Source organism: Elephantulus edwardii, unplaced genomic scaffold (genome assembly GCF_000299155.1).
Source record: "Elephantulus edwardii isolate Elephantulus edwardi_28Jun2011 unplaced genomic scaffold, EleEdw1.0 scaffold00246, whole genome shotgun sequence".
NCBI lineage: Eukaryota > Metazoa > Chordata > Mammalia > Macroscelidea > Macroscelididae > Elephantulus > Elephantulus edwardii.
The window spans coordinates 1,919,367-1,939,804 of NW_006399996.1; the positions used below are offsets into that span (position 1 = coordinate 1,919,367).

At 52.2% G+C, this 20,438-nt stretch overlaps 2 protein-coding genes across 3 annotated transcripts; one reads left to right on the plus strand and one right to left on the minus strand.

Annotated features, from left to right (window-relative positions):
- The first annotated feature begins 7,340 nt into the window (after positions 1–7,340).
- On the plus strand, positions 7,341–11,669 carry TNK1 (tyrosine kinase, non-receptor, 1). Of its 2 annotated transcripts, none has more exons than XM_006899114.1 (12): positions 7,341–7,503; positions 7,687–7,757; positions 7,882–8,070; positions 8,199–8,354; positions 8,476–8,759; positions 8,935–9,208; positions 9,728–9,822; positions 10,116–10,292; positions 10,503–10,582; positions 10,994–11,292; positions 11,371–11,466; positions 11,556–11,669. In XM_006899114.1, the coding sequence occupies exons 1-12, from the start codon at positions 7,341–7,343 to the stop codon at positions 11,667–11,669; spliced, it is 1,998 nt and encodes a 665-aa protein (XP_006899176.1). The 2 variants fall into 2 exon arrangements, with proteins under 2 accessions (XP_006899176.1, XP_006899177.1); XM_006899115.1 differs by having other exon boundaries at positions 10,131–10,292.
- Positions 11,670–12,865: 1,196 nt separating this feature from the next.
- PLSCR3 (phospholipid scramblase 3) lies at positions 12,866–18,152 on the minus strand. Its single transcript, XM_006899170.1, has 7 exons — positions 18,146–18,152; positions 17,628–17,881; positions 17,499–17,541; positions 17,170–17,390; positions 16,873–17,034; positions 13,075–13,236; positions 12,866–12,922 (listed from the first exon to the last, which is right to left on the minus strand). Exons 1-7 carry the CDS (start codon positions 18,150–18,152, stop codon positions 12,866–12,868), a joined length of 906 nt encoding a protein of 301 aa, XP_006899232.1.
- Between the last annotated feature and the right edge of the window lie 2,286 nt (positions 18,153–20,438).

Here is a 20,438-nt window from a genome sequence, read left to right on the forward strand (position 1 = left end):
GTCCAATAGTTTTCTTGCTGAGTCTTTAGGGTTTTCTAAGTATACTATCATGTCATCTGCATAGAGGGATAATTTTACTAAGGAAGACTTTTGTCTACATGTTTCCAGATCCTGAATCCCGAGTTTATATCCTGCTACTTCTTTTTTTTTTTTTATCCTGCTACTTCTTTGATAAACCACTTAACTGTAAGTGCAGTCCATGAGTTCTGTGTGGCATAGAATCAGAAACTGAAGCCAAAAGAGAAGTAGAAAGTGCCATGGTAGGGACAGCTGCTGTCAGAATTGGTACAGATTTGCAGGGTAGAGTTATGCCTGACTTCTACCTCATGGGCATTGACTATGGACTCAATTTGGTCCTTATTCCCCCTGAAGTTAGGCATGTTCTGATTCAACTAGTACAACCTGCGTTATGTAGTCCAGTGGAATGACTGAACTCTCCTGAATTCCCAAAGGAGAAGAATTACCAAAAGAAGGTAAAACTGGTTATTATGAAGTAGAGTTTCGGAACCTGCTGAACTTCAGAGGGACTAATGAGAACTTGAGTCTATAGTCAATTGCCATGAGGTAGAAGTCAGACATAACTCCACTCTGACTTTTTCACCATTTTTTTGACACTGGCTTCCCCCTTCAGTAGCACTCTCCACTTCTTTGCTAGTGTGTTGTCAAAGGTTTGTAGTTCAAAATGGCTTTTCTAGCCACTGACTTTGACTTTGCCTTTTGGATGAGTGGGATCACACCAATAGGGTGTGTTAGTCTACATACAAAGGGATTGACTATTCTCTCCATCCCACTAGGCTGTATGGAGCAGTTTCAGCTGCCAAAATTTGGAATCTCAATCCTAACAAGGAAGGGGAAGCAGCAAGCATCCTTTGAGACCAGAGACTGCTACACCTGCAAGACCAAGGTCTACATGACAGCAATAGTAGACTCAAATGAGAACAAGAGATGAGACAGCTTGACTTAAGATTGCTGTCCAGCAAAGCCAGAGCCAGAGGCCCTCACCCAAGCTTGCAGGAGAACTGTGGGAAGACACCATAACTGAACTAAAGGAACTTTGTAACACTGATCTAAGTTATGCTACTGAAGGTCAAAGGGTCTATGACCACACTTGAGAAGCTGCCTGGACTGAGGGATTGTGTCCTGTTGCCAACCTGAACTTCCTGAATACACTTTATAACTGTGAGTATGATTTTGCAAAGTGTGTAGTTATTGCAATGGATTTGGGACACGGTGGAGCAGTAAGATAGATGTTGGAATTTATAGAAGTAGGTGTAGGAGGGTGGGAGGCCATGTCTGACCTTAAGGGAATTCGTTTTGTACTATAGATGTTGTTGATGGGGACAGTTCCTCTTTGTGGAGTTAGTAGAGGTCAGACTAGGCCATCTGCATGTTGTCTAAACACATTTTACAGGTGGATTCAAGAACTGTTGCAATGATCATACAGAACTTGTGGACTTACTACCAGTTTGTACTACTACTTTGTGAAGGAAGTGATAGACTAAACTCAGGTTCAAGATCAGGTTGATCCATCAGGACAGCTTCTAGTCAGGGCAGCCCTTGCAGCTGGTCCTCAGGAGTTTTTGGCCTCCTCTCCATTGGCTATAGAAGAGCTAGAAGACTCTTCTCTATGGGAAGCCAAATTTCATACAAAATATTTGTAATAACCCGAATGCTATTTCAGGATGTGGGGGAAGCATGATACAAGCTGGAATTCACCCTGAGGCACCAAGGCAATCCTTAAGGATTTACAGGATTCTTGCATTGTATTTGCTAACCCCTTGCTCCTAAATCAAGCAGAAGGTTTTCAATAGAAAGAGCTTAGATTCATTTGCACTGATCTCTTGGTGATTTTCTCCCTGACAATTTTCAATAAAGACACAGGGAAGCTAAAGACCAGCGCTTCAGTTCACTTAAGTTGTTCAAGAACACTTTGCCTGCTGCGTTACCTGTTTTTACTTATACATTCTTGGTGTTCTATCTCATTATTAATACTTATAAAAATACTTTACCCTAGGTCTGTAACATTTCTCTCAGCTGTGCACAGCTCTCTGCCTCTCCACCTTCAGCTTCTGACATGCATCCTGTGGGCCTGCGGGACCCCAAAGCTTTCGCCTGTTGTTGGGCCTCACTGGGCCTCTGCCCTGCTCAGGTTGAAGGTATCCCACTCGATCAGTAGCTTCCTACCCGGAAGGGCAAAGCTTTCCCTACATGAGTTGGCAGTCACCACCACGGCCTGTGCTGATCCCGTGGTTCCCACTGCTGGTTCTCTGCCACTGCTGGGTGCCATGTGGCATCACTACACTTAACCTTAAGCTCTTTCAAGAGATTATCTTCTCTCTCTCTCTTTTTACCTTGCCCCATCCACACTCCCACCCCTTTAAAAACTTTCATCAGTTAACTATTTAAATAGTTAGCTATTTTCATCAGTTAGCTATTAAAGCGAAGCATCTTTTTAATTTCAAAGCATGGCCTTTCAGCTGAGCTGTAAACCCACCAACCCTCCACAGGTCACTTAATTCTACTGGATAGCTTTACATATCCTGCTTACATAGTAATAGCTCGATCCTTGAAAGATTGTAGAGATCTCTGATGCCTTAGTCTGTAGGGAGTTACCTTATTGACCTAAAGGCTAACCCCCTCTACCAGTTTGAATCCACCAGGAACTCTGATGGAGAGAGATTAACAGTTTCCTCGGATTCTGCAAAGGTGTGTTTTCTGGTTTGGGGTTGAGACTAGGGTGTGGCTGTTGTTCGCAATAGGATGTGAGCTGATTGGATTTGGCCTCATATTTACAAAGGCTTTTGACCTCCAGTCTAGGGTTATTTCCAGAATGGGAATATGAGTCTAATGGCCCAGATTCTGCAAAGATGTGTTTTTTGGTTTGGGGTTAGACTAGGGTGTGGCTGTTGCTCGCAAAAGGGTGTGAGCTGATTGGATTTGGCCTCATATTTAAAAAGGCTTTTGGTGGTTCTCAAATAAAACAGGCTTGGAAGCAGGAGCAGCATCCACTTCCAAAAAAAGCTTGCCTCAGGAAACTCTATGAACTTGGAGAAAAGATGAAAGTTTTGTGCTCAAGATTTTTATAGGGTAGCTATGGGTCATCTATTACTCTATAGCACTTAACAACAACAACAGAACCCACTGGAATGTCAGCTATGAGTTGGTTCTGACTCATTGGGCAGTGAGTTTGAGTTTTGCCAGGTTGTGGCCTAGCCAATCATTGTTGACTGAGTTATAAACCCATGGCTAGAAAGGCTGTAAGAGAAACCCATTGCACACAGAGTGTTTGTTGAAATTTATTAAATGCATGTAAGTTACTGAACATATGTTAGAGTTCAGCAAAGTGCTGTCATTATAAAAAGTTATATATGATAATATTCATAACAACAACAGAAATAACAAAACATATTGACTCAGTGAAGCGGCATATCAGATACGGCTGAAGAGAGAATCAATGACTGACAATTAGGTCTGAAAAGATAAGCAGACTTGCATGCCAACACCCAGAAATAAGAAACATAGAGAGAAGTTAAGGCACATGCAGGTAGAGGGAAAAGATCTGGAATGTTTCTGATGACAGTCTCCAACAGAGAGAGTATAGAGAGCAGAAGAAAAGGATATCTGAAGAGAACTTTACAAAACCAGTGAAAGATGTCAACTACTAGATGCAGAAAATGCAACACACTGTAAATAATAATAATGAAAAAGGAATCCTTATCTGATACATTATAATAAAACTGTTGTTGTGTCCTGTCAAGTCAGAACCATGAATAGCTGATTTTCCAGCCAGTTTTTAGAGGCTGTAAGTCACACTAGAGGAGACTGCCTATCTTTCTCCCATATAGCAGCTGGAAGATTAAAGTTTCATGCCTTGGAGTTGTTACTGCAACCCCTTACCACTAGCCCAGAACTCCCTGTAATAAAACTAGAAAATATCAAAAGACAATGATGACTTAAAAAGTAAGGAGAACAGGTCATCTACAAAGGACTGCAACTTCTTCACAATCACTGAACATTGTGATATTTTGTGCCTACACTGTCCCAGGTATTAAGAGCAACTAACCAGACCCACCCAGACCCTGCCCTGTGAGGCCACAGTGTATCAGTGAAACCTGACGCAGGACGAGCACTTACTGTGTTCTGCCCTGGTTGAAGGCCCAGAGAACGGACAAGAACATACCCATGGACCCAGGTTGTAAAGATCCTACTACCAGTGCTGGAACATGCTGCACATTTACAGAGACAGGGAGGTGTTTCCCCGCCCACCTCCCTGAGACTGTGGGGAGAGCAGGCAGCTGCTGTGTTCACACATCCTTCCTTGAGAATAGAGGAAAACAGATAAATCAGATCTTCCAAGACAGGTAGCTGTCTTCTTTGGGAGCCCCTAGGGGGAAAATAATGGAGAGACAATGAGCTTTTCCAGAGCCTTCTTCCAGGCCTGAACTATGGCCAGAGGTCAAGTACCTGCATACGGGCACACAAGGTCAGCAGATGCTGTACAGAGGAGGGAGAAGCTTCCACCAATGTGAAGCCAAAACTTGTCAGCAAACAGTGCCCTGAGGCATGGAGTACCAGTCTTGCTCACCAAATCCAGATGCCCGCTCAGGGTGGGGCCTCACAGAAGGAGAAGCATCCTCCGTCCAGACCTCCCATGTGGTCTACCCCAGGGGATTTTCAGCAGGAGTTGGGGTGTGTGTGTGTGTGTGTGTGTGTGTGTGTGTGTGTGTGTGTGTGTTTGTGTTTTCAGGGCAGCACATCTGAGAAAAGGACACCCAAACTTCCGCCTTAGATTCACTCTAGGCTGCGGCCTGACTTCCTGCCCGGCAGGGTTCATCTCCCCTTGCTTCCAGGCCTTCTCCCTTGCCATGGGGCAGGACCTCTGATTGCCTTAGATTTATATGCCCAGTGCCTGGGCATGGCCTCTGCCTGGAAAAGAGAGACAAAGAAACCTCCAACTCCCTGCAGTTGTTGTTGTTGGTATTTTTTTTGGTCTCCAAAACCGAAAGATAAAAAAAGAGACTGAACCTCTAAAAAGCCAGGAGTCTTCAAAATCAAGTCCAGTGCCTGTGTGTCAAAGCTGGACTGTGCTCAACAGAGTTTTCAACACTGTATTCTCTGTAGTAGACAGCAGGGCCTGGACTTACAGCTGCCTCTGGGTGTATGTGAACCTCCAAACTTTCAGTTGGCAACCAAGCTGGATAACTACACCACCCAGTGTGTGTGTATGTGTGTATGTGTGAGAGAGCGCTTATTTATTTAGTGGGGAGGGAGGGTTCTGGTCAACCAGGTGAAGTATTTAGGGAGAGGATCCGGACTCTGAGAAATATTCATCAGTGAGGGGGGTACAAGGTGAGCAGAAGAAGGGGAGAGGCGGTTTCTCTGGGTCCAAAGGAGCGACGGCTCCCTGGTCACTTTCTCTTAGTCCCACCTGTGGGCTGAGGGCGGAGCCGCAGTCACAGGGCCTAGTCGCCAGGTACCGCCCTGCAGCCTCAGCCCCACCCCCCCGGCAAGGGATTTAGTCCAGGCAACCGAGCTGAACAGCAGCTGCTGCTTCCGCCTTCGCCAGGTAAGGTCCCAGGTGAGCTGGGCAATCTGGCCAGCAGCTGTCCCTCTGGGCCATCGCTCTGGTCTGAGACTCCCTGACCCCCTCACTTTACTCCGTCCTTCCCTTTCGCGGCACCCTGTCCCATTCCCGCCTTATGCCCTGGTCCTCCAGGAACCTTGGCTCACCCTTTCCCCGCCTCCCTCCAGCCGTCCCTGCTTCTTTCTCCTTTGCCCTGTGTTGCTGGTTCGCTTGCTCTCTCCTAACTCAGCTGGGAGAGTTGGGGCCTGCGGCCACGGAGCCTAGAGCCTTTCCACCAAGCCTGGTGGAGTTGCCTTGAAACCAGGGTGTATACAGAGTGACTCAGGGGTGCTGGCAGCGCTGTGTACCTGAACTTGAGCTCAGGTGGGTGTGGGTGGGACTGTGTACTTGGCCCCTCCAGGTGACTCCATCAGCTGGCCTGCACTTAGCAGCTGATTGCAGAGGCCCCCTTTGATTTCCAGCGTCAGCCCTGGATGATGCAGGCCATGTTGCACCTGGGCACCTTGTCAGGGAGGGATACGGTCCTAGATAGTCAAGGACCTTGACTCGGGTGTGAGACTGTAAGCTGCCAGGTTTTTAGCACAGGTGTGAGAAAAGGTGTGTGGCAGTAGACTTGGGCCCTGGGTGGCAGCATCTTGGGGTGCCATGGAGTGCTTGGCTATATGCAGTAAAAATCATCGGAGACAGGACCTGTGTAAGACAGACACCTGCCAGAGAAGGAAGTGCAAATGTTTTTCACTACAGAAAGCAATAGAAGAGAGATGGTGGTTGTGTACCATGGAGTTGTAACTGACTCCTAGCTGACTCTCCAGCAGGTTTTCAGAGGCAGCAAACCACCTGGGAGGAGATTGTCCATCCTTGTGGATTCAAATTACCATTGCCTTTGGGATTGTAGCACAGCTTCTTACCACTAGGCCACCAGAGTTCCCTCAGAAGAGAGGAGAGACCCTGTAAAAGCGGGAAAACTTGTGAGACTTGGAAAAACAAGGCAGCCCTATGGAATTATAGCTCTAACAAATTTTACTGTCACTGTATGTTTCATTCCATATTTTCATGTGTGTGTGCCAGCCTCTCTGAGGTGTAACTTCAGGGATTGTTTAGACAGAAATGGTTCATATATGAGGAGGGGCGGTGTCTCAGGTGTACGTGAGTGAATGTGTACATATAGAGATGTCCCTGTATAGCTTAGGTCTAAAAGGCAGTGCAAGCTGTAGGGGTACAGGGACATCATGCCACACTGTCTCAGGAATGAAGAGGGCACCATGCCTGAAGTCTGTCATCCAGGAAGGGAAATGAAAAACCAGTTGCTCTCTAGATGATCGTACTTAATGATGACCCTGTGGGTGTCAGAGTGGAGCCACACTCTATCAGATTTTTAATGGCTGCTTTTTAGAAAGTATATGCCAGTAGATGCTTCTCCTCTGACGATCCCTGGGGTAGATGCTAATCTACAACGTTCCATGGCAGCTGAATGCTTAACTGTTTGTACTGACGTTTGGATGTGAGGAGAACTGATCTGGTTTCACACGCGGCAGGGTGGGGACTACTTTGAGGTTTTGGACTGGGGAGTATTATGCCAGGGGGAGCTGGCACAATATGTGTGTATGTGGGGTTCCTGGCATTCTCTGTGTCCCTCTCTCTACCTCTGAGTGTTTCTAAGGGGCTGGAATTTCATCTTGAGAGTGTGTCCAGGTGTCTTCAAAGTCCGTCCCAGGCTGTGTCTCTGAGGGTGTTGTCATCCTTAGGACCTCCAGACATGGTCCCAGAGGGGAGCTCCATGTGGCTGCTGAGGCTGCTGCGGGACATCCAGCTGGCCCAATTTTATTGGCCCATTCTCGAGCAGCTCAATGTCACGCGCCCAGAGCACTTTGACTTTGTAAGGCCGGAGGACCTGGACAGCATTGGCATGGGTCGGCCTGGTGAGGACTCTCTGCCTTGAAGTCCTGGTTTCCCCTCCCCCACTCTAGTCCTCCTCTGATGAGATCAGGGCGCATTCAGGGTGGTATGGTCTTAAGACTCTAGTTCTCCTCTGACCTGTCAATCTCTCAGCACTCCAGCACCCAGGCCCCTCACCCCGGGCCTCTGATTCTAATCTCTCCCAGCCCAGCGCAGACTGGCTGAAGCTCTGAAGAGGCACCGTTCTGGGATCAAGTCCAGGAACTGGGTATACAAGGTGTGTGTGCAAATGGGGAAAGAGGGGGGCCCTTAAAGGGCCAGCTGACCCCAGGGATGAGTGGGGCTGAACAGCAGGGGGAGGTATGCTGGATCTGTATGCTGACCTCTCATTCCTGTTCCAGATTCTTGGGGGCTTTGCCCCTGAGCAGGAGACCACTCCACCCTTAGACAGTTCTCTGGGCCTCCCTGAATCTGAGGGAGGACTCAAGTGTCTGATCCCAGAGGCCTCTGTGTGCAGAGGGGAGCTGCTGGGCTCCGGTTGCTTTGGTGTGGTGCACCGAGGGCTGTGGACACTACCTGGAGGCCAGAGTGTGAGTGTCAAGGGACCCCCCCCCCCCCCCCTCCCATTCCCTGGGTACCTGGATGCCTTCTGCATGTCTTCTCTACCCTGGCTCAGGCATAGCCATTCCCCTACATGCCCTATGGTGTCCCTCTCCAGGTCCCAGTGGCAGTCAAGTCCCTCCGGGTAGGTCCTGAAGGGCCAGTGGGCGCTGAACTAGGGGACTTCCTCAGAGAGGTATCGGTCATGATGAACTTGGACCACCAACACGTGCTGCGTCTCCATGGGCTGGTTCTGGGCCAGCCCCTGCAGATGGTGAGCAGAGCTGGACCCATTCTCCAGCCCGTCTTGAGCTGGGTGGGGAGCCCCCCCGGGAGGATGGGCAGCTGAAGTCCTTGGGGCTGGATGCCCTCTCACAGATGCTGTGCTGTGGCAGGTGATGGAGCTGGCCCCGCTGGGCTCCCTGCACGCGCGCCTCACCGCCCCGGCCCCCACACCCCCTTTGCCTGTGTCCCTCCTCTGCCTCTTTCTGAGGCAGCTGGCGGGGGCCATGACATACCTGGGGGCCTGCGGGCTGGTGCACCGAGACCTCGCCACACGCAACCTGCTGCTGGCTGGACCGCAGACCATCAAGGTGGCCGATTTTGGGCTGGTGCGGCCAATAGGTGGCACCCGCGGGCGCTATGTCATGGGCGGGCCCCGCCCCATCCCCTATGCTTGGTAAGGGCCAAGTCAGGAGGGCAGTGCCTCCCTGGGAGTGGGAGATCCTCTGAAGGAGGCTGGGACGGGGATCAGATCAGGAGGGGCTCGGAGAGAACTGAAGATGACGGGGTGCTCGATGGGAGGTGGGCGTTCTGAGGGGTTCATACCCCCCCCTTCAGCACCACTTCCATAGGTGTGCCCCAGAGAGCCTGCGCCAAGGAGCCTTCTCTTCTGCCTCAGACGTGTGGATGTTTGGGGTGACGCTGTGGGAGATGTTCTCAGGGGGTGAGGAGCCCTGGGCCGGCATCCCACCCTACCTCATCCTGCACCGACTGGAGAAGGATCGTGCCCGGCTGCCCCGGCCACCGCTCTGCTCCAGGGCCCTCTATGCCATTGCACTGCGCTGCTGGGCCCCCCACCCTGCTGACCGGCCCTATTTTTCCCAACTAGAGGGGCTGCTCCAAGAGGTGAGTACCCCTTACACCCCATATTATCTCTCTTCCCTCTATTATCTCTCCCAGAGTCCCATGCATGGGACCCACGTGCTGACTCCTGGGCTGGGCTCTGGAAGTCAGCTCTGAACAAAACCTATTCACCCAGTCCCCCCAGGACGCACCTTAGGGCCAACAAGATACAAGCAGAAGGGCTGCAGAAACCTGCAGGGGAGACAGGCAGGGGGCACTGAAGAGAAGTTCCACGTGGGAGGGAGAAGTACAACTGAGAAAAGGGTGTGAGGGGGCAAGGTCTGCGTCATGGAGGGATCTGTGAGGCATGTTAACCAACAACTAACATACACTGCCTGATCTGGGTAAGATACTGTCTGTCCTATCTCCTACAATCCTCACATCATCCCAGAGGATTTGCCTGGTGTGGGTTTGATTGGCAAGTCTGCAAACAGGAAAGGGTTCCTGTCCTCCCCATTCCCATGACATTACCCTTCTGAGACAGGCTGCAATCCCAGCCCCCTTGCCCTCCTGTGCCCACAGGCCTGGCCTCCTGAGGGACACTGTGTGAGGGACATCATGGAACCAGGTGCCCTAAGGATGGAGTCTGGTGACCCCATTACCATCATCGAGGGCAGGTGATGACCCCTGTCTGCGGACCCCTCCCACCCTTCCTTACTCCTGATTCTCTGCATTCTCCCCTTCCCCAGCTCCTTGAACTTTTGTTCTCTCCCCTCTTCCTGTCATACCTGAGCCCTGAGAATCCCACCTCATCCCTGGCCTTCCCGCTGGAGTGACTGTTGGCCAATATGACCTTGTGTGTTTCTGAGAAAGGCTTCTCCCTCTCCAGGCAGACACAGATCTTGGAGAGCTGAATGTGGGCTGGCGCCTCGCCCTCACTTTGTCCCTTGTTTCCATCCTTGCTCACAAGCCCCTCTTCTCACAGCCCTGATGCCACCACGTGGAAGGGACAGAACAGCAAAACGCTCAAAGTGGGCAGCTTCCCTGCGTCAGCAGTGACTCTGGCAGACCGACCGGCCCCTCGTCCAGTCCATAGAGGTGCCCCTGGCCCTCTCCCAGGAGAGCGGCGCCGGGGCATTGCCAATGGGTAAGGACCTGGAAGAGGGGCCCAGGTCCAAAAGTTTCTCAGGAAGGGACACTTGGGGAGGGAGGGAGGGAGGGAGGGAGGGAGGGAAGAAAGAAGGACCTCCCAACTGGAAGGTCCAGTCTGGGTCTCCACTTCCCAGGGAGTCCACTGACAGGTTAGAGGGTATAAAGTGTGACCAGGTGTTCAGTGAACAGGACCACTCTCCCACAGAGACAGAGCAAAGCCAAAACTTCAAGATCTACCTTCAGTACGGGGCCAGCAAAGGGACCTGTCCCTGGCCAGGACGAAAGGTGGGTATACCTCGGGCCTCCAGGTCTCTGAAGAACTGAAGCCCAGCTCTCCATGTCTGCCCTTTCCCTGTGCTTTTCTGTCTATGACTTCTTGCAAGTTCTGCTTATTCACATCCTAGCTGTGTTTTGAGATTTAAGAGGTGCCACGCCTCTTCCCTTCCCTGCTGAAAGCATGCCCCATTTTCAGCTGGGCAGGCCCTCCCCTGGCTGAGTTTTGGCTTTGGAATTACTTCTGCCTGTGTCTTGCTGTCCTGCCTGACATGTGGACCACCCAGAGAACAGGCTGGATAGATCATGTGTAAATTCTTGCCGAACCAGCCAACTCAGCATGGATGGCTGGAGGGAGCAGCCCTGCAGAAGGCAGCAGCTGGCTCCTCCGGTCCTTCTCAAATTGTTTTCTCACCTGTGCAGGCACCTCCAAGAGCCTAGAGTCGGTTCTGTCCCTGGGCCCTCGCCCCACAGGAGGTGGCTCAAGTCCCCCTGAACTTCGGACTGCCAAAGTCGTGCCTGAGGGACCCCCAGCCCCACCACCTCGCCCGCCCTTTGCCTCCAACTCTGCCTCTCAGCCCAGCCAGCCCCCCAAGGAACGGGGCCCTTGGCCCAAAAGGGAGCCCCATGGTCACCCTGCGGGAGCACCTGCAGTCAGCAAAGCCACTGCGCCCTCTGGAGGCCTCCTGCCTGACCCCGAACTACAGAGGAGGATTATGGAGGTGAGGTCTCTCCAGAAAGGCCTGATGTCCAGAAAGGGCTGTAGGGTGCAGGAAGCTGATGTTCTTTCTCCTCTGCAGGTGGAGCTGAGTGTGCATGGAGTCACCCACAGGGAGTGTCAGGCTGCACTGAGAGCCACTGGGGGAGATGTGGTTTCTGCCATCCAGAACCTAAAGGTAGTGCCTAATCGCTCTCCCCAGCTCCTTCTCCTGCACCCTTGCCCTCAGGCAGACAGCTTAGCCTGCTTCTCATCTGGCCCCCACAGGTAGATCAGCTGTTCCACCTGGGCAGCCGGTCCTGGGCAGACTGCCGGCGGATTCTAGAGCACTACAAGTGGGACCTCTCAGCAGCTAGCCGCTACGTCCTGGCAAGGCCCTGAGCTCTGCCACCTTGGGAACGGACACTGGCATGGAAAGCCTGGGCACCACAGTGCCTGGCCATCTGGGGTCAAACAGAACGAGATCCTGGCAGAGGCTGACTGCCACCTGGGGAGGTCTGCTGTAGGCAAGTGGAGGAACCCCAGGCTGACCTTTGGCCTCTGAGTGCTCAAGCCCCCTAGATTGGGTCACAGCAGGATGCACTCTGCCCTCGACATTGCCAATCAGGAGGAGGACTCAGAGGAGCAGAGCTGCTGCACGCCACACACAAAGTAGGCTTCCGCTCACTGCAGGTGATGGTCAGGTGGCCATGGTGGACCACAGGCCCAGTCATCATCCAGCACTGGACTCTGGAAGCAGCATGCTGAGTTGGGGCATATGGCCCGAACACAGACCTTGGCTGGACCGTGGTGGTGATGAAAGCTGTTTTCTGGGACTCAGGGACAATTGTTCCTGGTAGTATGTCTCATAAGAAGGTCCAGCCCTCACTCCAGCTGTCATACCTCTACTTCTACCTTCCCCATTACATACATCTTCCAATGTTCAAAAAGTTATATAAAGTTTATATGAACTTAACATACAAAGATATAGCCTCCTTCTAGAGCAAGAAGGAAGTCAGGGTTAAATAATAAGGCAAAGGAAGCTGCAGCAAGCACCAGCTGTGGGGAGAGCCCAGCAGAAGGGGGAAGTTGGCACTAGGGTCCAGACCCTACCTAGTTGGTGATGAGGCAGGGATCCCCTCAAAGTGCCATCGTCTGAGGCTGAGTCAGTTGGCCAGAGCTGACACTGGGAGAAGCAGCCATTGGTGCTGCATTCTTTGGTGCTGTTGATTCTGCTCCATCCCTGCTCTGTCAGGACACCCCAAAGTTCTGGGTTCCAAAGGTCACTTTTGGAACAGAGGCCCTGAAATGGGTGGGCAGAGAAGGATCGCAAGCCGATAGCCTGTGTGCCGGGAAATAGTGGTGGGAGGTAGCGGGGAAGGGCTCTCCTACAGACTCTTCCACAGGGGCCACAGATGAAAGAGGTCCAAGAGGTAGGGCAGGGATGGAGTGCATGGACCCCGCTTTTCAGGTACCCTGTCTGTCCCCTACTGTGCACGTGGAGGAGATACGCTGCCTCTGAGGAAGGGTCAGGCCAGAGCAGACGACCATCTTGAATTCTGCTTTGAGATGATGGTCTCCTCACCCTGGAGGAGCCCTTAGCTGGTGATGGCAGAGGGTCCAGCACCGCCTCGCTTCTCAAAGAACATGTAGTCCTGTGGGGAAGATGCCATCACAGAAGAGCCAGCTGTCACCCCAGGTGTATACTCCAAGCACCAATAAACTGCCCCTCATACCAACCCTCCAGAGCAGGAGGCCAGGGGGTGCACAGAGATCCAAGCGAGGGGGTGAGGGGTGGAGGACTCACAATGAGGAACGTGGCTCCCAGCAGCACAGCCTTGACCTTCACATCCAGATCCACTGGGAACTGTAAGCCAAAGTCATCAGCATCCGTGAGGGCTTCTCGGACCAGGCCCCCCCACTGCTTGCTGATGCGGCCCACGCTGCGGGACTCGTCCTTGGTCTTCACCTGGCAGGAGGGGATGAGAGCCAACAAAGAGGAAGGGACCAACCTCGCCACCTTGTTTCATGTCATAGCACATGTGTACTTGCACAGGCTGACACCGTATGTGGATGCCACACCCACGGCACCGTGTGTATTCGCACAGGCTGACACCATACCAGAGCGCCACACCCACAGCACCGTGTGTACTCGCACAGGCTGACACCATACCAGGGCGCCATACCCACAGCACCATGTGTATTCGCACAGGCTGACACCATACCAGAGCGCCACACCCACAGCACCATGTGTACTTGCACAGGCTGACACCATACCAGGGCGCCATACCCACAGCACCATGTGTATTCGCACAGGCTGACATCGTACCAGAGCGCCACACCCACAGCACCGTGTGTACTCATGCAGGCTGACGCTGTACCAGGGCGCCACACCCACAGCACCATGTGTATTCGCACAGGCTGACATCGTACCAGAGCGCCACACCCACAGCACCGTGTGTACTCATGCAGGCTGACGCTGTACCAAGGCGTCACATCAAAGGTGATGCCACTCACTCACAGTGGAGGCTTGTGAAATTAAATCATGAGGATTTTGCGGCACATGGTAATAAGTTTCTTAAAGAAGGGATAGCTTTTCCTAGTGAATTTAAAATACCATATGGGCTAGTGGCAGCTTCAAGAGAAAAATGCACAAGGCCCCAAACATCCTATTTGAGCCTCAGAAGTCAAGGCAAGTAGTCTAGACGGGGCGGGGGTGGGGATAGGTGAGAGGCCTGACTTTTGCTACAGCTACACTGCAACTACAGTCTTACAGTCTTCTTTGGAAAAGGGGGATCTATGGCAAGTTCATCTGAATCCTTAGAACACTCTGTGAGAGTCAGGGAAGGGTATTTGACAGTGCCAACCCCCCCCCCCCCAAATATCTCAAGCCAGTAGCCTTAAAATCTATTCCAAGTCATGTTGATCTTGCAGATGGAAGGGTTCAAACCATCAACCTTCCAATTAGCAGGTGAGTGCTTATTTATTTGCACCATGTAAGTAGTAACCTCAAAAAAGTCAAAGTCTCTGTGGGAGTCAGAACTGACTCACAGCTGACCCTCCAGTGGATTTTCAGAGGCTGTAAATCACATGGGAGGAGACTGCGCATCTTTCTCCTGTGGAAATGGTGGATTCGAACCACAGGCCTTTGGTTTTGCCATATCACTCCTTACCCACTAGCCACCAGAGCTCTCTCAAGCAGGTAATACTCACTAAACAAGGAGGGTCTATCCTAGTCATTAGTCCTCAGAAGTCCGCTAGGGTTGGTTTGGACACACACACACACACACACACACACACACACACACACTTGTGGTAGGGACAGAAACCACAAGTGCACTCTTAAGCAGGTGCTCATGAACCTCAACTTTAGACTTCTGGCAGGCTAAGGAAAGATATTCCATTTGTAAGTCACCTATCAGGCATTTCTTAGGAGCTGTTGAATCAACTCCAACACACAGCAACCCTATGTATGACAAATCAAAACTCTGCCCAATTTTGCACCATCCTCCAGATCCACTGTGCTTAAGCCCATTGTTGCAGTCCGATAGCAATCTAGCTCAAAGAGGGATTTCCTCTCTTTCTCTGACCTACTACTTTTCCAGGCATGATGTCCTCTCTTGATAACATGTCCAAAGCAAGTAAGATGAAGTCTCACCATCCATCAAGACACTAGCTACACCTTATCACTGTGAATCCTCCCAGCCACCTTGGGTTTCCATGCAACAACAACTGGGTAAACCATGGCACTCTAGGTCACAATGTGAGCATGCGGCAAAATCAGAGCTGTGACTCTCCAAAGATCATATACGACACGACTTTTTCCAGTTGTGAGAGTGATGGAAACATGATATAGTCTAATCCTCTTAGTGTATGGCTACTAAGTTCGCTGTGGTTTCCAATGTCCCTGGCACACAGACTGGTACAGTTTGTGTCCTGCACAGAGGAGCCTGGCTGAGAAGAAAGAGGCTCCTGAAATGCTGGCTGCACCCCACCAGCCAGCCAGACTCCTGGAGGGCTATGTCTACCAGGTCCCTTGCCTCCCCAACAGTTACCATGGAGTCAGTTCTAATTTATGAAGATACCCCACCACCACCACCACCACCACCACCACCACACACACACACACACACACACACACACACACACACATCCAAACAGAATTGTACTTCACAGGGCTTTCAGCTGATCTGTTAGGAGTATGTCACCAGGCCTTTGTTTCAGAGTACTTCCGGGTGGATGCCAACCTTTCTGCTAGCAGCCAAGCATGTTAACCATTTGCACCACCCAGGGACTCCATGTCTGCCTAAGGTGGTGGCTTTTCTCTAATTCTGTAATCAAGGGAAGGCCTTTTCCAGCATTTCATGCAAAGATCATCTAGAAGCAGTGACTCCAAGCCCATCTATGAGAGAGACAAGCAGGCAGCAGTAAGTGGTCTCTGAGGACTATGATTTCCATCAGCCTCTGTGAGCCCTCAGCAGCAAGAAGTCCTGCCAGGCTGGCTGGTAGTTCACCGCTCCCTGGTCCTTTTCCTTTGTTCCTCCTTCACTGACTGGAATGAAAGTGACTTCCTGCTCTATCCTTCCCATCCTCTTCCCTTCACTGTCCAATAGCTCTGGGGCATTTCATGCAGCCCAGTGCCAGACTGATCAGGGCCTCTCCCTGCTAAGGTCCCAAGGCTATAACCTCAAACAGGAGCTATTTCTAATTATGTAAAAGTGAGACTGGTTCTATGAGAACCCATAGTTAACACAGTCCCACCAAAGATCATCTAGTTCCCATCCCAGAAGCTCCCTTGGCTACCAAGGTGACTCAGTTTTTAAAAGTAACTTTAGGCAGAGCACCTAATCAGAAGCTTTGGAAGCCTGTGGATTATACCAGTCCCCTTCCTTATCTGTACAGGTAATTATCCCTTAAAAAACTCAAGTGTCCATAAGGTGCCTTTCTTATCTAGAAAATGAAGTGCTTTCCAGGCCTCAGCTTGAAACTGTCACCACTTAGGGACTCCAGGCTGGTGATAAGAGTACATGGTGGCAAGGGTATTATTTGGATTCCAAGTTGGAAAGGCCATTTGGTCTTCTAAGTTGGTTGGGAAAGCCACACGATGCTAATGAATCAACTAGTGCTTATCCCGGGGTCTGTTGTGTGCATGAGTCAGAATAGACTCATGGCTGATCCTCCAACGGGTTATCAGAGACAATAAATTGCACGAGAGGAGACTGCCTATCCTTCTACCAAACCCAGGAGCTAGGCTCGCAAATCTATGCACAGCAGCCACGTGGGCATGGCCTACAGCAACTCAATATTTTTGAGTCATGTCCCCCTTAAGGGAAATCCAAACAGGTCTCAGATTTTCCTCAACACAGCTATAGTCAACAATCAACACTGGTTAAGGTGAAACCCTCTATGGTGTGCCTTTATAAGACCATTGAGCCATCCTATTTCAGAAAGCAGAAAACCTGAAAATGTTGTAGGAATTAGAATGGATTTGGATGGATGAGCTTAAGAGCCTTGACCCAAGCATCAGCCATTCTGCCTCATAGAGGCTGTCATCTTGAATGATGGAAGTTTCCATCGTGCTTTATGAAGCTCCCCTTCCTTGTACCTCGAAGTTGGTGTCTGTGCCACAGCCACAGGTCCAGCAGGGCCCCACCACCCGTAGGATGGTCTGGCGATCAGCATCCTGGATGGAGAACTTGGGGAGGAACGGGTGCCAGGTCTGTAGCACGTGGCCAATGGTGGTGCCTGGTGGAGACTGAACTTCCATCTAGAGCAGGAAATTGGGTCACTGCCATGTCAGGGTCCCCAGGCCCCACCTGCCCTCCTTCTCTCCTGGTCCTCCCAGCCCTCTCCTTAGACCCGCCCAGGTACATCCAAGCCACATCCCTCCCTGCCCACTTACCTCTTGGAGGCCACACGGGCAGCAGCTGCAGCCACAGTGGAGAGGGCGGAGCAGACGCAACACCTCTCGGTCTGAGGGGTCCACCAGGCGTACACGCAGCGGCCGGCGGGCACCACAGCAAAGGCGGGCACAGCAGTTGCTCTCCTCCGCCGCCTGGCCGAGGGCCTGTCCTACCCCCGAGCGCAGCTCGTATCGGTTGCAGGTTTCCCAGCCTAGGAGCGCTGCCAGGGGCATGAAGGAGCCCTGCTAAGGCTCAGGCATGCTGTCGCCCAGAGCCCACCATCCGCGCCGGCATCACAAAGCCCAGAATCTGCCCCCGCTCCACTTACCTTCCACTCGCTCAACCTTCTGGTGAATCAAGATGTGGTCAATCTAAAAGGAGACAGTAGGGAGCCACCGATGTCAGCAGGCTGGTCTGAACCCCTGATCTCTGTCACCCCTTCTTCTCTCTCACTTACCTGCACCAGGAATTCGAGGCCTGAAGGCACTCCTGGTAACGGCAGGAAGGGGACAGCAGGACCTGGAGCCACGGGGCCGGGCGATGGGAAGAGAGCGAAGCCTGGCGCAGGGCTGGGTACCTGGGCGGGCAGCGGCACCTGGGCAGGCACCGGGGCGGGCCCGGGCGCAGGATGCAGGGTGGGGTCCGGGTATCCGGCGGTCACAGGATAGGGAGGGGGAGCTGAAGGAGCATAGCCTTTGGGGGACATATAGCCTGTGGGAATGGAGGTTAAGATTGGAAAGGGGCTTGCAACCTTCAGCCCTTCACCTTCCCACCCCCCAGTCCCTAGGGCCACGAAGCAGCAATTAAAATGGCCTGAAAGGCTGGAAAGATGGGGCGGCGGGGAGGGGGAGGCTGCCTGGAGGAAGGGAGGTGCCCATATAGCCAGTCCGAGCACATTCCCGGAGGATGTGTTAGACACTGGCTCCCCAAGCCCGGGGAGGGGTAACGGAGACCTCCAGCCCTGCGACCACTTACCTGCCATGGGACAAGGCAAGGGTCCAGGGGATGTCGGTGTCTGGGCCGCTTAGTTTTAGAAGTAGAGGCAGGTTCGGAGACAGCCAGACAGACACAGAGACAGACACAAAGACCGACAGGCTAACGCGGAGGGGCAGCAGTGCCCGGCGCCGGCCCAGGGTCTCGCGGGCAGCGCCTCTGACTCGGAGAAATCGAAAGTGTCAGCGGGCGGGGCGGAGTACCTGGGACCCTGGATTCCCTCCGGGGGCCCCAGAACCGCCCCCTCCCTTTGTTCTCCCTTTCTCCGCGGAGGCGGCCGGAGACGGACGGCAGGACAGATGGGCCCGCAGGCAGACAGACGACCCGGCCTCTGGGAAGCCTCCCAGCCCTCTGCAACCCATGCTCACCTAATGCCCCCGGAACCTCAGGGCGCCTGGCTCTCCCCGGCTCCCAGAGTCTGTGGGGGCGGGCCCTAGCGTAGACCCCGCCCATCGACCCCAGGCCCCACCCCCCGTTTTACAAGGCACGCATGCGCAGACTAGGCACTGACGCCGCTTACCCCTGAGCCTCTTCCGTTCCGCCTGCAGATACGGTGGGAAGGACTCGGGGAGGGAAGTCTCAGAGTCCTCGACCCTGTCACCTGGCAGCCCCGCGGGTGCGGCTACTCGGCGCCCCCTGCCGGGCACACGGACTGCCCGCGCTGCACTCCGGGCCTGGCTGCGCTGCACCGGGCTCCTCCGGGATCTCGCTCCACACTCGCTCGGCGGCTTGCGAGACGGGTTGCTGCCCCTTCTTCCACCTCACCGGGGCTACCTCGCTCTCTCCTACCCCCTGACTGAGCAGAGCAGCGTCCCGAAGTGACCCCATAGATACTTCCTACTCCTAGTCAAGTGGGTGACAGGCCCCCGAAAAGTGTCAGTGCTGAGTGCGCAGGAGGTGAGACTCAGATGGCCAGAACGAGAAGTGAGGCCCATCCAGAGGAAGGCTTCTCCCTGGAGCAAGGCCAGTCAGGAGTAGATTACCCGAGGAACACTGTAAACCCGTGCCTACCTTGCTTGGTATTGTAAATCTGAAAAGAGGCTTTGTTTCTGGAGCAAGGTGCTGAAGTTGAGAGAGAGAGACAGGTGTGCCAGCCACACCAAAAAGCAAAATCTTTGATCGAGTGAAAACATGTGAAATTGTTGTCTACAGATTACTAAATCCAAGTAAACTTGTGCTTACCTTGTTTTTTGGGCAATTTAACATTGCCCACATCTTAGCGTCAAGAAAACCAAAATTCTCACCACTAGATGCACACACAGTATCATGATATATAAGAGAAAAGATTGAGATTGCTTCATCTTCCTTGGATCAACAGTCAACACCCTTGGTACCAGACGTATTGCACTGGCAAGTCTGCGATCAAGGACCTTTCCAAATTATTGAGGTATAATGATGTCAGTTTGAGCACTAAGGTGCACCTGATTCAGGCTATGGTCTTTTAAATCACTTGCTATGCTGCTTAGAGCTGGAGCTGTAGTGTTGGAAAAGAGGACTGAGTATCTCATATGTCTTGGAGAAGGTGCAACCAGAGTGCTTCGTGGAGGCAAAGATGATAAAGCTTCATCTTTGAAGCTTCATCTTTGAACATACTTTGGCATGTTGCTAGGAGAGGCAATGTCTTGGAGTGGGATATCATGCGTAGAAAGGTGGAGAGTCAGCAAAGGAGAGGAGGGCCTTCAACAACATGGATTGATATTGGAGGCTGCAGCAATGAGCTCAAGTATGTCAGATTGTGAAGATGACACAAGATAGAACAGGGTTCACATCTGTTGTTTATAGGGTTCTATGGGGTATGCTCAACTCGGTGGCACTAACAATAGCAACACAGGTGTGAGGAAGACCTGGGCCTTTGAGGCTACTGGCTGAATAGCTAGAGATGACTGTAGAGGAGGTTAGCATGCTACAGAGGGCCTCCAGGAGCTGGAACTTGGCTCCAGAGGCAGCAGGGGGCCACATGAAAAATTTAACATGGGGCCCATTATTGTGGGGTCCATGCTAACTCACAGTGACCCTCCAGAATGGAGTAGAACTGACCCATAGGATTTCCAAGACTGTAAATCATTATGGAGGGAGCTCTGGTGGTAGGAAGCTGCACTGCAATCCCAAAAGTATGAAGTTTAAAACTACCAGGTGCTCCTGTGGGAGAAGGCTGGACCTTCTCCTCTCATTTGACTTACAGCCTCTGAAAACCTACTGGATGGTCAGCTATGGGATGGGTCTGACTCCACAGCACATAGGCAACAACTAAAAGCAGCAATGACTTTATGGAAGC

Excerpts from the sequence above, each read along its gene's own strand:
- PLSCR3 (XM_006899170.1), bottom strand. Across the intron at positions 17,542-17,627 it reads GCCTCGAATTCCTGGTGCAG|ATTGACCACATCTTGATTCA; the intron begins GTAAGTGAGAGA and ends GTCTCCTTTTAG. Across the intron at positions 12,923-13,074 it reads TGGGAGCCACGTTCCTCATT|GACTACATGTTCTTTGAGAA; the intron begins GTGAGTCCTCCA and ends TCTTCCCCACAG.
- TNK1 (XM_006899114.1), top strand. The coding sequence starts at position 7,341 with ATGGTCCCAGAGGGGAGCTCCATGTGGCTGCTGAGGCTGCTGCGGGAC. Across the intron at positions 7,504-7,686 it reads CATTGGCATGGGTCGGCCTG|CCCAGCGCAGACTGGCTGAA; the intron begins GTGAGGACTCTC and ends AATCTCTCCCAG. Across the intron at positions 11,467-11,555 it reads CTGCCATCCAGAACCTAAAG|GTAGATCAGCTGTTCCACCT; the intron begins GTAGTGCCTAAT and ends TGGCCCCCACAG.